The sequence below is a fragment of the Procambarus clarkii genome, chromosome 18, assembly GCF_040958095.1.
Source record: "Procambarus clarkii isolate CNS0578487 chromosome 18, FALCON_Pclarkii_2.0, whole genome shotgun sequence".
Classification (NCBI taxonomy): Eukaryota; Metazoa; Arthropoda; class Malacostraca; order Decapoda; family Cambaridae; genus Procambarus; species Procambarus clarkii.
In genome coordinates, this window is record NC_091167.1 from 24,239,733 (window position 1) to 24,254,667 (window position 14,935).

At 45.2% G+C, this 14,935-nt stretch overlaps 1 protein-coding gene across 1 annotated transcript in view; it reads right to left on the minus strand.

Moving 5' to 3' along the window:
- LOC123754246 (mucin-4) overlaps positions 1 to 14,833 on the minus strand; it is a gene marked incomplete in the record, with an annotated part of 115,688 nt that extends 100,855 nt beyond the window's left edge. Inside the window, 1 exon segment of the mRNA XM_069326358.1 lies at positions 14,535 to 14,833. Coding sequence (XP_069182459.1) covers positions 14,535 to 14,612 — 78 coding nt within the window.
- Between the last annotated feature and the right edge of the window lie 102 nt (positions 14,834 to 14,935).

Consider the following 14,935-nt stretch of genomic DNA (forward strand, 5'->3'; position numbering starts at 1 on the left):
TTGTGTACTATCATATCCATGGGTTTCTAATCTTTGTATTTAATTTTGTATACTGAAGCAGAGTTGAATAACTGTACAACTCGCGGGAAAACAAAGCCCATCTCACACTTGGCAACAGTCACTAGGACGTGGAGTAGGAGCCGAGTCTTCCCGGAGGGCGGCCCCGGGACCCGACCCCGACCAGCCTATGACACGCCCAGGCCACCAATTATCATTAACGTCTTCGTTGACAAAATGTACAATTTTACCCAATTCAGTTGAGTGTTAATGTAGTGAGGACGGTGCGCGTGTTCACGCCACAGTGTCACACACACAGGCCCTTGACTTGCATAACGTTCACTACCTTACTCAAGTATGCTTGGCCCACTGGGAGAGGGGAGAGTGGGAGGGGCGAACGGGAGGGGAGAGGGAAGAGTGGGAGGGGAGAGGGAAGAGTGGGAGGGGAGAGGGAAGAGTGGGAGGGGAGAGGGAAGAACGGGAGGGGAGAGGGGAGAACGGGAGGGGAGAGGGGAGAGAGGAGAACGGGAGGGGAGAGAGGAGAACGGGAGGGGAGAGAGGAGAACGGGAGGGGAGAGGGAAGAACGGGAGGGGAGAACGGGAGGAGAGAGGGGAGAACGGGAGGGGAGAGAGGAGAACGGGAGGAGAGAGGGGAGAACGGGAGGAGAGAGGGGAGAACGGGAGGGGAGAACGGGAGGAGAGAGGGGAGAACGGGAGGAGAGAGGGGAGAACGGGAGGAGAGAGGGGAGAACGGGAGGAGAGAGGGGAGAACGGGAGGAGAGAGCTTTTTCCCTACCACAGACGTGGCCAGACATTTACAATGCTAACCAGCATATATACATTTTCTCCTGTCCTCCATGGACAGGGTTAGAGAAGTGTTAAACATATAGTTCAAGGGTTTATTGAACAATCAACCACAGAAGGCGATTCGGTGCTTTTAAAATGCTAAGCTAACCTACATACGTAAATACATAGATACACAGTTACGTATGCCCTACATAAAGTGGTGATCGTCTTTTACATAGTGTCATTAATGTGCATTTACAAAGGTGAAATGTAATTCCGATCAGCTTCCACATATACTTTATACAAATACATATATACACACATACATATATACATGCATATACATACATATATACACACACATACATTTGTCTCTTTTACTCTGACAGGGTGAGATAGCTGATAGAGAAACTAGTGTGCAATTAAGCACTTAATCACTGTAGGTGATTAAGGTGCTTTTACAAGCTCAGGTTATATAGTTACATCACATACATACATTGTATAATTGATACATTACATGGTTAATCTTGGGTACAAGTCCAATATATCATCAAGTGTTCCAATACTCGTATAGTAATTACAGAGTTCAGCATACCTTAGCCCAGGAGGACGAAAGTCAGTCAGTATGGGACATTCTACAATATAATGTTCAAGAGAGTGCATGTTTTCTCTTTCACAAAGTTGACACATTGTGTACTCGACATTTGGCTTTTGAGAAAGCTGCCAGATACGTCTATATCCCAGGCGTATTCTGGCCACTATAACATCACATTGCCGGGTTCTTGTTCTATTAGTCCCATATGTGAATGTCTCCTCACGATATCTATCATAATATTTAATGCTACAACTTTCAGGTCTTTGTGAATTTGTTAGGTCGGTGAGATTTTCATTAGATATTTGTTTAAGTATTCTCTTTGTCACTGCTAATGAAACACCCATATCAATTTCTACCACTGGTTTTCTGCAGGCTGACTTAGCAAGCATATCAACAGTGTCATGCCTGGAGATGTCAACATTGTATGGTATCCATAGGAATTTAATTTCAAATCTGTTTTCTTTAGCAGCTAAAACATTCATTCGAATATCATTCACGATTTTCTGGGTGTCACTACTATGTGCGTTCAATGCCAGGAGTGCACTTGGGAGGGGAGGAAAGAGTGGGAGGGGAGGGAGAGTGGGAGGGGAGGGAGAGTGGGAGGGGAGGAAAGAGTGGGAGGGGAGGGAGAGTGGGAGGGGAGGAAAGAGTGGCAGGGAAGGGAGAGTAGGAGGGGAGGGAGAGTAGGAGGGGAGGGAGAGTAGGAGGGGAGGGAGAGTAGGAGGGGAGAGAAAAAACTGTCAGCCCCGCCCCCCCCCCCTCCCCTCCCCAACCCTCTTAGTAAATAAATAGAAAGGACGCGAAAGCTGTGGCTTATTATGTCTTACTTTCCTGTGAACTCATTTCCCCGCGTGACCTTATTCGGGTCAGGTTGCACCACCCGTCTGGCGAGACAACACCACTATTTCCATCACAGACAATTATGTTCAACTAAGGACGACATTACCAATAAACATGTGTTGAGGTGTCGTTCCTTGCCTCTAGGGAGGACCGCCTACACCCCATCACCGAGAGCAACATGCGCTGCTAACCTTAACACCAGCTCCGGGTCAAGTACAGTAATATACGTTGTTTAGGATTACAGTGTAAGTAGCTGAAACGTTGATGGTTCAACGTGTAGTCAAGGAGTTTTAGGAGCCGAGCGCCAGAGACGGCACATACCCCTCAGTGTTTCATTCGGTAAGCAGAGAGCAGGCGGGCGGGATGAAGCAGACACGTCCCCTCCCTCCCTCCCGTCACAAGTCTGCCTGCACCAACTGCCACACGACACAAATCACAGCTGGAGGATTCCTGCCCGGGCCCGACAGCTGCACACCCACACACCACTCACTTGATCTACCCACTGTACTCCCCCGCCCGCACCACGCCCACAATCCAACTGAACCATCTATTGTACCCAACCTGACCCCCCCCCCACTCCCCCGCCCCAGCACAATGCCCACACTGCACTTGATACGCCCACTGAACCCCGACCCCCCCGCACCACGCCCACCCACTATTTGATCTACCACCCGCCACGCCCCTCTTGATCCTGTGTCACGCCATCGTCACGCTGCAACACCCCCCCCCCCCCCCCCACCGTCCTCCACCTGATTATGACTGAGAACCGAATGGGGGGCTACGATCCCTGACACTTCAAGATCATAATGGCATACACGACTTATTTGGGAACACAATTTTTATCTTATTTGAACAAGCTGTGGTCCGAGGCGGCAGTTCCGGGCTGTGGGCCTAGGCTGTATTCACCTAATTGTGCTTGCGGGGGTAGAGCTCTGCTTTTTCAGCCCGCCTCTCAACTGTCAATCAACAGTTACTACTACCCCCCCCCCTCACACACAGCTGCCAGATACGTCTGGCAGCTGTTTGGTCTGTGTACACACAGACCAAAGAGCCAGAGCTCAACCCTCGCAAGCACAAATAGGCGAGTACACACACTCACACCCACGAAGCAGCCCGTAACAGCTGTCTAACTCCCCGGTACCTATTTACTGCTAGGTTACAGGGACATTACGGTGAAGAACTCTGCCCATTTTATTTCTTCCGTCACCGGGCTTCGAACCCTAAACCTAGGATTACGAGTCCAAGACGCTGTCCACTCAGCTATTGGGCCCCCTTGCTGTGGTCCCTGGCAGTGGTAACAAATTGCGTCCAGAATAAATCAATTAAATCTAAGACTTTATTCACAAGTGGTTGTACATTTACAACTGGGACAAGTAACAAAATACACTACAGTAATTACACAAGTCACACAATAACAGCATAGTGCGTAGACATTGTCATTATCAGAATCAAACGTAATCGCCACCAACTTGTACAAATCATTACAACACTTGCAGGACTAGCAGGCGTATAGCGATCTATATCAAACTTAGATTTTAGGCATAAAGTGAGTGACATTTAGCTAACAATTTGAAATATGATATATTGTATAAACAAAGATAACATTAACAGGAGGCAGGTTTAACATTAGAGTGGCAAGACATACATTGGCGCAGGTCATTGTGGGTGTGGACACGAGGCTAGGCTGGAGGCTGCGGCGCGCGCTAGCACACACTAAGATACATCTAAAACATTTCCTACAATCACTTGGGCTTACCAAGGTCACAATTGTGTAGGTCTCATAGTCCACATTCATACAAGCTTATACGTTGATTGTTAAATAACTTTACTTTCTACTAGTTATCAAGATGCCCAGATTCACTAATGATATTTGTTCCAACCTTCAGGTCTCTAATGCCATAAAATAATTGACAATTGGGACCTTTGAGGTTCAAATAAGCCCCAGATGCTTTTCAGGGCACTTTACTGGAATAGCTCTGCCTATTAACTTTAGACTGGGATCTCGATAAAACGAGTCCTGCGAGTAAAAAGCAATCACAGGACATTTCGCAGGATTAAACGTTAGGCTGTATTCTGTGCTATATCTTTCAGATATTTCAATCACGTTTTCCATACCCCCTCTGGTCGATACAAGCAGGATAGTTCATCACGGGAGAGGGAACAAGTTCAGAGAGATTTATTACAGATAGTGATGTGCCATGTGCCAAGACACACACGAGAGTTTCCGCTTTCCATGTTTAGAAAGTTAACAGAGTACTTGTTAAAGGGACCACCATACAGGAGGTTACAGGGCGCAGATGTTTAACATTAGGGGCAGGTGTGTGCAGGCGACACGTACACCTGTAGTTGAATCAGTTTCAATGTCATGTCTCGTATAACACGGTTATACAACGTTGAATACATAGCTTTGAATATATTACATACACAGTATTATGGGGACCAGAGGATAATCCATGACGTTACTTTTTGCATGAACATTTTATTTTATCTAATTTCATTCGTACTCGCCTAGTTGTATTTGCGGGGGTTGAGTTTCGGCTCTTTGGTCCCGCCTTTCAACTGTCAAATTACTAATATGTTTTGTTAACTCAGTATTTGTTAACTACTCTAACAGTGAAAAAATCTTTCTAATGTCTCTGTGGCTCATTTGAGTACTCGGTTTCCATCTGTATTCCCTTGTTCGTGTTCCTCCCGTGCAAAATAGTGTCTTTGTCCACCCTGTAAATTCCTCTAAGAATTTTGTAGGTAGTGATCATGGCTACAATTACTCTTCTGTTTTCCAGGGACGTGAGGTTTAGCTCCCGCAGCCTCTCCTCGTAACTCAACTCTCAGTTTGAGAGGTGTGTGAGTTTCTGGGTGAGAGTGGACAGGCATGCTAACGTTGGGGTAGAATCAGCTCAATTTCAAGGCACAGGTAGGAACTCTGCCTTAGAATAATTGAAGAGAGAGGCTGAGAAGAGAGTTAAGTCCATGATCAGCTTGCGAAGCCACGTATGTTTACCGTGTTGCCATCAATTGATCACTAGGTTTTAAGAGAATTTAAAATGTTCTTGATATGTTAGTAACTACAGCACGCCCAGGTGCCTAGGCTACGATGATCACCTTGATAGACGGGATGCTGTGGCGGTAGCAACACTCCCCGGACCCGGAGTCGAGGAGTCAGACAATGGGGGAAATGAAAAGCTAGGCTACCAGATCAGGTGTGTGATGGGTCGGGTATGGCTGGAAGCTCTTGGATACCTGACTCTACTGGTGGCGAGGGAGGACACCCGAGATCCGTGGAGCCCCACAACAACACTCCTCACCAGCGCCGGACAGCACGAAGCCAACGTCTGCAAGCACGAAACTGAAGACAGAAAATGTTGAATCTAGGGTGTGAAGGGCTCAAGCAATTGGAGGCTGGGAAGATGAAAAGTGATACTAGTCACTTAAAGTTTTTACTATAAAGTAATCCCCCCCCCCCCCAGTCGCTGGCAGGGGGCTGTCCCAGGGGCTGGTACCACCTCCCCTGGCAAGTGCACGCAGAAAGGACTGGCACATCATCCAGCTCATGAACCGCCTACAAAATAGCACTATCATTTGTAGATGCAGTATCACAAGGAGAAACTTTATGGTACTAAATTCCATCAATTAAATAAAACAGACAACTAAAGAACAATGAAAATATCAATGTTGCTGTAATTTTTAAGTAACCTAACCTTAACAAATCTCCCTTCCCCTTCACCCTGGTTAAGGGCCGCAAACTAATCCTCCCTTAAATCCAGACTCCGGCCACTAACTCTTCCCCCTCCATCCCCCAGCTCTAGCTCCGGACTCTTCCTTCCCAACCCCCAGCTCTAGCCCTGGACTCTTCTCCCCCATCCCCCAGCTCTAGCCCCGGACTCTTCCTCCCCAACCCCCAGCTCTAGCCCCGGACTCTCCCCCCCCCCTCATCCCCCAGCTCTAGCCCCGGACTCTCTCCCCCCCCTCATCCCCCAGCTCTAGACCCGGACTCTTCCCCTCTCCTCCATCCCCCAGCTCTAGCCCCGGACTCTTCCCCCCCCCCCTCCATCCCCCAGCTCTAGACCCGGACTCTTCCCCTCTCCCCCTCCATCCCCCAGCTCTAGACCCGGACTCTTCCCGGACACCTGAATGGACAGCGCTTTAGATTCGTAGTCCTGAGGTTCCGGGTTCGATCCCCGGCGGAGGCGGAAACAAATGGACAGTTTCTTTCACGCTGATGCCCCTGTTCACTTAGCAGTAAATAGGTTCCTGGGAGTTAGAAAGCTGCTACGGGCTGCTTCCTGGGGGGGTTGTAACAAAAAGGAGGCCTGGTCGAGGACCGGGCCGCGGGGACGCTAAGCCCCGAAATCGTCTCACGCTAACGTCAAGAAGTCAAAACTTTTAAAAGCTAGAGAAGCACTTGTGTATTTACTAAAGACCTTAACATTATGCCTTCAGCTGACCAAGTCTATAGATGGGGAAGAGGACAGGTTGATTAGTTTAGTAGTTACAAGGGCGGACATTATGAAACATATAGAAGAACTGAAGCTAAGCCACTCCCCAGGACCAGGCGAAGTGTTTGCCAGGAATACAGAGGCGCTCGGAGCTGTTGTCTACCATATTAAATAAATCATTAGAGTCAGGCAGAGTGCCAGAGTCATCGAGGGTTGCTAATGTGGTACCAATTTTCAAGGAGACCAGCTGTATCAAACTATCGGCCTAACGTCTAATAGCTTAACGTCTATTGTGGGAAAATAGCTTGGAACGAAAATTGCAAAAGTTGTAACGTATAGGAAATCAAGAACAAAAAAATGCATGATGATGTGGAACAACAGGGCGGAGGGTGAGGTGAGGGAGGGGTGGAGGGTGAGGTGAGGGAGGGGTGGAGGGTGAGGTGAGGGAGGGGTGGAGGGTGAGGTGAGGGATGGTGGAGGGCGAGGTGAGGGAGTTTTTTTTTATTATTATTATTATTTTCTACCACAGACGTGGCCACACATTTACAATGCTAACCAACATATATACATTTTATTCTGTCCTCCATGGACAGGGTTAGAAATTTGTTAAACATATAGTTCAAGGGTTTATTGAACACTCAACCACAGAAGGCGATTTGGTGCTTTTAAAATGCTAAGCTAACCTACATACGTAAATACATAGATACACAGATTTACGTATGCCCTACATAAAGTGTTCGGTGTGTCCTTTACATAGTGTCATTAATGTGCATTTACAAAGGTGAAATGTAATTCTGATCAGCTTCCATATATACTTTATACATATACATACACACACACACACACACACATGCATTCACATACATTTGTCTCTTTTACTCTGACAGGGTGAGATAGCTGATAGAGAAAGTAGTGTGCAATTAAGCACTTAATCACTGAAGGTGATTAAGGTGCTTTTACAAGCTCAGGTTATATAGTTACATCACATACATACATTGTATAATTGATACATTACATGGTATCTTGGGTACAAGTCCAATATATCATCAAGTGTTCCAGTACTCATATAGTTATTACACAGTTCAGCATACCTTAGGCCAGGAGGGCGAAAGTCAGTCAATATGGGACATTCTACAATATAATGTTCTATTTTACTGCTAGGTAACAGGGGCATCAGGGTGAAAAACTCTGCCCATTTGTTTCCGCCATGGCCCCGCCTACCAGGAGGCGGGGTGGGGGTACCAGGTACAGGTACCTCCTACCACAGCGGCTTGTTTGATGGGAAGAACACCGCCAACCGTCTGTCATTATCAGCTTAGCGGAAGGCGAGGTCACCTGACCCGACCTGACCTACGCCAGACATGTGAAGATTAACACACAAAAGGTGTGACTAAAATAGACAGACTGTCGCCACCCAATATTCTGAGTGAACTGACTGCTTGTATTACTGAAAGTTAAATAATTAAATTTATCTTGTTACAAAGCCATTCGTCCTCATCTTTAAAAAATTATTAAATAATTCCCAACAGCCCCGAAATCATCTCAAGATAACCTCAAGATAAGATGGTTTTTCCAAGGGCCGTTCATGCAACAAATTTGCCATCATTCTATTTCAGCATAATTAAGGCAGTTGATAGTGCTGTGGTGGGTATGTGGGCCTGCGGGCCGCTCCAAGCAACAGCCTAATGGACCAAACTCTCACAAGTCAAGCCTGGCCCTCGGGCCGGGCTTGGGGAGTAGAACTCCCAGAACTCCATCAAGCAGGTATCAACCAGTGGAAAGGTTAGTGACGTTGTGTACCTTGACTTTAGCAAAGTTTTTGATAGTTCCACATGAAAGATTGATTAAAAAAGATAACGCCCCCAATACCGTGAGAGTAAAAATGGAGTTAAGTCAGCGTGGGAAACTGTTGTAAATGGAGTGCCTCAAGGCTCTGTCCTTGGACCCCCGTTATTTATAAGATGTATAAATGGTTTAGATTCAGGTCTGAGCAGCAATATTTGCAAATTTGCCGACGATATGAAAATAGGGAGGGGAAATGAATACAGAAGACTCAATGACTTCAAGACGATCTATATAGATTATCAGCTATGTGTAGTCCCCATGGCGCAGTGTAAGACATTCGCCCCGTGCTTACTAAGCTATTTGGCTTGGGTTCGTATCCTGGACGGAGAGGATTGACTAGGCACCAATCCTTAACTGTTCACCCAGCAGTAAATGAGTACCTGGTTGTTAAACGATTTGGCGGCTCGTATTTCTGGGAAAATTTAGATTAAGCACCTGCCCGCAACCCGTCCTCGACTCATGAAGTCCATTACATCCAGCGGTCGACCCCACAGACGCAGTCATAAATTTTAACATGCTGTTCATTCAAAACGGGAATTTTCTCAAATATAAAATACTATTATAATATTTTAGCATTTTGTGCATATATAGGCATAGATTAGGTTAGGTGTTTAGGTTCTGTTGGCGATTATTTATATTTGTAGTAAGTCGGTGAAGCATTTACAGCATTGTGGTTCGAACAAAATTCGTCAGTGAAGCACTTGTTCCGGAAGTGTTTGAACTTCATCAGTTGTGAGTCGTGTGTATACCGTATTTCATTCGTAAACAGGGGATTTGGCGGGTGCATGGAATCACTTTTGGGTCTTTGTCTGGAGGACGGGCTGCTGCCCGAAATGTTATGCGAGCTAGTGCCTTTACAAGAGTGTAAGAACTCTTGTATATAGTATAAAAAAATAATGAGTTTTGAAATGGGCAAAAAATTGACAGATACATTATAATGTTGACAAATGTAAGGTTTTGAGACTAGGTAATGATAGTTACATGATATCAGCTGGCTGGTGTTGAGATTGCGAAAGGGATCTGGGAGTTATGATTAGTAAAAATTTAACGCCAAAAATGCAATGTATGAATGTTAGAAATACGGTAAATAGAACACCTTTATTTCTAAAAGCGCTAGTAAAGTAAGGTCCCGATTTGAAATTGAAATTGAAATTGAAATAAGTTTATTGAGGTAAAATACACACAAAGGGATGAGGTAGCTCAAGCTATTCTCACCCCGTTCAGTACATCGTGTTAATACATACATAGACACACATCACAAACAACATCGTGTTAATACATACATAGACACACATCACAAACAACATCGTGTTAATACATACATAGACACACATCACAAACAAAGGTCCCGATAGTACAGTCTGGTTCGTTCTCGACTCGAGATCTAGAATTCCAGGTTCGAATCCCGGGCGGGACAGAAATGGTCGAGCGCATTTCCTAATGCTCCTGTTCACCTAGAATGCAAGTAGCTACCCAAGAGCTAGTCAGCTTTTTTATATTGTGCCGCCACAGGCGGCTAGTTTATTGTGCACCCCATACTTATCTTTTATGCAGTGTGACGACAATCTCTTTCAAGAGAGATTGAGCCTGCTCTTCCCTACAAAGTACGTAAAAACAAAAGATAATATAGAAGATACGTCCAGCAAGTATCGCCAAACGTTTTGCCCAGAGAGCAAATCGTACCCAGCACACAGTGACACCTCAACCCGTTCTCGCAAATTTAATAAGTCAATATTGACTTATTAAATATGTGCATAGGTGACATACTTAACATAATAGTTTCCCTTGAAAAGCTTCATAGAAAACACCGACCTTACCTAACCTACTTAGTATGTTAAGATAAGTATCTTATTGCTTCGTAATTACAATTATTACCTAACCTATACCTATAATAGGTTAAGTAACAATTGTAATTACGAAGCTATAAGATGCTTATTTTAACATACTAAGTAGGTTAGGTAAGGTCGGTGTTTTCTATGAAGCTTTTCAAGGGAAACTATTATGTTTAGTATGTCACCTATGCACGCAACTAATAAGTCAATATTGACTTATTAAATTTGCGAGAACGGGTTGGACACCTGCTACCTACCGCCACCGTAAACCGGCAAACTGCTTGTCCTTTGCCTGCCTGTCGCTGATTGGCTGGTGTCCCGTCGCACCTGCCCTCCGCCACAAGTTGATGTCTGGGCTGCAGTGACCCAGTATTGTCAGAATATCTCAGTGCTCCTTGCAGTTGACATCTCTCGCTGGTAGACTAAGCCTTGGCTTTCGTGTACTAAGGGAGGTGGCAGCTCGAAGCCAATATTCCAGCTCCATTCATATTTATTTTGCTATCACTGTAACTCACTTGTCTTAACGTAACTTTTCATTTGCCAGTGATTATTCATATTATTTTGTTTGTTGACTTGTCTTTTATATTTTATGTGCTTAATTTTATTCATGTCTTGTTTTTCTAAAGTAATTAAAATTTCATTGTTAATTTACTTGTGTTTTGTGTGTCTTCCCATTACCTTACCACAGACGAAAGCTCCAGCTTTTCTCTTTTTTTTTCTCTAATGTGACGAGGCCCTGCCCCTAGCTTTTGAAAGAGCCGAACACCAACGCTTTACCGTCATAGCGGTAACGTAAAAAATTATTACAAAGGGCACAAAAGGTCTTTGTCAGACCTCAACGGAGATTATTACATTAATAATTACATCTATCTGCACACCTAACATGCCAGCTGGTTACAGGCATTGTTCCGTTTCAGTAGCTATGCATTTACAGTTAATCATTATACATTAATGGTGGGTCTTTTCACAAATTTACAGTCCCCGTCCTGGGTTCGTATCCTGGCCGGGGAGGATTACCGGGCGTCAATCCAGAATAGAATCAGAGAACACTGTATAAACATCAGAGGTACATTCAGAACAATCCGCGGTTGTTCAACGTCCTCCCAGCGACTAAATAGAAATATTGCCGTAACAACCGTGGACATCTTCAAGAGAGAAAACTAGATTTTTTTTTTTTATTTTATTTTAGAAAACAAAGTGCGGGACCAACCGGGCTGTGGTGGGTATGTGGGCCTGTTGGTCGCTCCAAGCAACAGCCTGGTGGACCAAGCTCTCAAGTCAAGCCTGGCCTCGGGCCGGGCTTGGAGAGTAGAACAACTCCCAAAACCTCATCAAGCAGGTATCAATCCTTAACTGTAGCCTGTTTACCCAACAGTATAACGGTTACCTAGTTGTTAAACGATTTGGCGGGTCGTATTCCGGGGAATATTTGGATCAAAGACTTGCCCGAAACGCTATGCGTGCTAGTGGCTGTACAAGAATGTAAGAATATATAAAAAATATATATATATATACACAAGTGTCTTGAGTTATAGAGATATTACAGGGTCTTAGGGGACCTGTTTGTTATTATTAGTCTTTTTTTTTTTTTTTTTTTTTGAGATATATACAAGAGTTGTTACATTCTTGTACAGCCACTAGTACGCGTAGCGTTTCGGGCAAGTCCTTAATCCTACGGTCCCTGGAATACGATCCCCTGCCGCGAAGAATCGTTTTTTCATCCAAGTACACATTTTACTGTTGCGTTAAACAGAGGCTACAGTTAAGGAATTGCGCCCAGTAAATCCTCCCCGGCCAGGATACGAACCCATGACATAGCGCTCGCGGAACGCCAGGCGAGTGTCTAACCACTACACCACGGAGACTGCAAGTGTGTCTTCACAATACACTACTTGTGTCTTAATCTCGTATGGCGTTTATCTACTGGAAGCGAAATATGGACACAATGCAAGGGTTTCAGATATTTTATCCTTAATAATATGGTTTGGCATTTCGTACAGCTTGAATTTAGATTTATCTCTAAATGGCTCAATTTTATTACAATCTAAGATATAATGCTCTAATGTGTGTTCTTGTCTATGTCCACATACTTTACTTCGTCTAGATACCTTTACATCTCTTCATCTAGATCTGTCGGCTTGTTGTGGGGTGCATACTGAGGCGGGGTCAATAATTCGACCTGGGAGGGGGGAAGTGGAAGACCTCGATATAAGCCTCATGTGTAATTTACCTGAATTTACCCGAGGGCCATTAATACTAGTGGCCTCGACGAGGACTGAAGCCGGCGACTTCGTGGCCTCGACGAGGACAGGAAGCCGGCGACTTCGTGGCCTCGACGAGGACAGGAAGCTGGCGACTTGTCAAAGGTCTTTGCAATAATGATTTTTTTCCAGTTGTATTTTAAAACCCAACTGAGTTTTAGCGTTTACAGCTTTGGCGGATAGGCAGTTCCATGGGTGAAAAAGTGCCATGGGTTTCACCTTATTGGTGAAAAAGCATCTGCTGTTCTCACTCCTACATTGTGGCTTGTTGAGCCACAATGTAGGAGTGAAACGCTTGAAACCTTTGTTCATATAAATTCATAAATAAATATTGCTCCTATATGGCCCTGTATAAACACACACTGGCCGCCTGTCCTCCGATACTGAATTAAACAAAAATTGTAGAACCAATTACCGGTAACCTAAGAGACACAGGATCCCTTGATTGTTTCAAGCGTAGGTTAGACATACGAGTCAGCTTGGGTGGATACAAATAGGCGCTGCTACGTATGGGCCAATGGTCCTTCTACAGTTTCCTAGATTCTCGTGTTTTTATGTAATAAGCGGATCTTCACGTTTATAATTCCATAAGATTTCCCGAGAGACTACTTAGATCTAACGGTCTGATGTTATTTGTAAACCTTTGCGAGCCGCCATAACCCTGCATGCGCAGTTCGCCAATTAAGAAATGTCCATACACCAGTAACTGTGCACATGCTCAGGGACTCAACCCCCTTAATACATTGTAACTTGCTTAGCTAAATGAATTGTGGGGTTCAGTATGTTTTGGTTTCTCAGTCCCTGAGCCCATTATGTGCCTCTTAACTGTTTCCACTACCCTACCGCCCACAGGATGGATATGGGGTACATAATAAATTACCTGAACTACAACTCTGCATACAGAACATTAATAAATCATAACTCTTGAGTAACAACATCAACACGCATGACTAACAAAACTTAACTAGAACTCGTCAACAATTGCTGGAGGTTCACATATGTGCTGTTCAACACACCAGACCACGATACAAAAGCCAAACATGTTAGGCAGTGACAACATGAGGGGTACACAACCAACAGTGTAGAGCAGGACAACATGAGGGGTACACAACCAACAGTGTAGAGCAGGACAACATGAGGGGTACACAACCAACAGTGTAGAGCAGGACAACATGAGGGGTACACAACCAACAGTGTAGAGCAGGACAACATGAGGGGTACACAACCAACAGTGTAGAGCAGGACAACATGAGGGGTACACTACCAACAGTGTAGAGCAGGACAACATGAGGGGTACACAACCAACAGTGTAGAGCAGGACAACATGAGGGGTACACAACCAACAGTGTAGAGCAGGACAACATGAGGGGTACACAACCAACAGTGTACAGCAGGACAACATGAGGGGTACACTACCAACAGTGTAGAGCAGGACAACATGAGGGGTACACAACCAACAGTGTAGAGCAGGACAACATGAGGGGTACACTACCAACAGTGTAGAGCAGGACAACATGAGGGGTACACTACCAACAGTGTAGAGCAGGACAACATGAGGGGTACACAACCAACAGTGTAGAGCATGCAGGAGAGTACAGTCGTCCACCTGGGGGCAAAAATCAATAACATTTGTAAGGCCGGAGCGCTCAATGGCCCGGCCACTTCTACACACACACACAAGTACACTTGCCGAACAAAGTCGCATCAAGCGGAAATATTGTGTGCTTAGTAACCAAAATTATATCAATAATGGAGGGAAAAGAAGGCAAGATTGGCAGTAGGCGTGGTGAGGCCGACGGCACCATAGGCCTATACCGTCCTTGCTGAGCGAGCCCACCAACTGGTCGATGAAGAAGCTCCTCGAGGAAATAACAATAGCTATCACGGTGAACCAATGACACTGGCTGCCTGTGGGAGTAACACCACGGGTCTACTGACTCACCTTCATGTCGTTCATGACCATTTGGAAGAGTCCTGCCAGAGCAGAACAGTCCCGGTCCAGCGTCTGTATCACTTCCATGGTGCTAAATATCGACTGCTTACTGTACACTTTACACCGTCAATAACCCCATTATTCAATACACTTCAACCACTAAAAATCTTCGGGAATGCCCACAATCAAAGTGACCTCCTCTACTAGTCGCCTGAATGTCCACACAAAGGTTTACACCAATTCTTTCACGGTAACACAAGAGAAGAGCAACAGGAGCTCCACAACTGACCGCTGCTCAGCCACTGACAGTTCGGGGCCGGCGTCGCCTCGCTCCCACTGGCAACCCCCCGCCTGGAAAACGTCTCTTACAAATAATAACCGATTTATTTCCTCCATTTTGATTTATGACA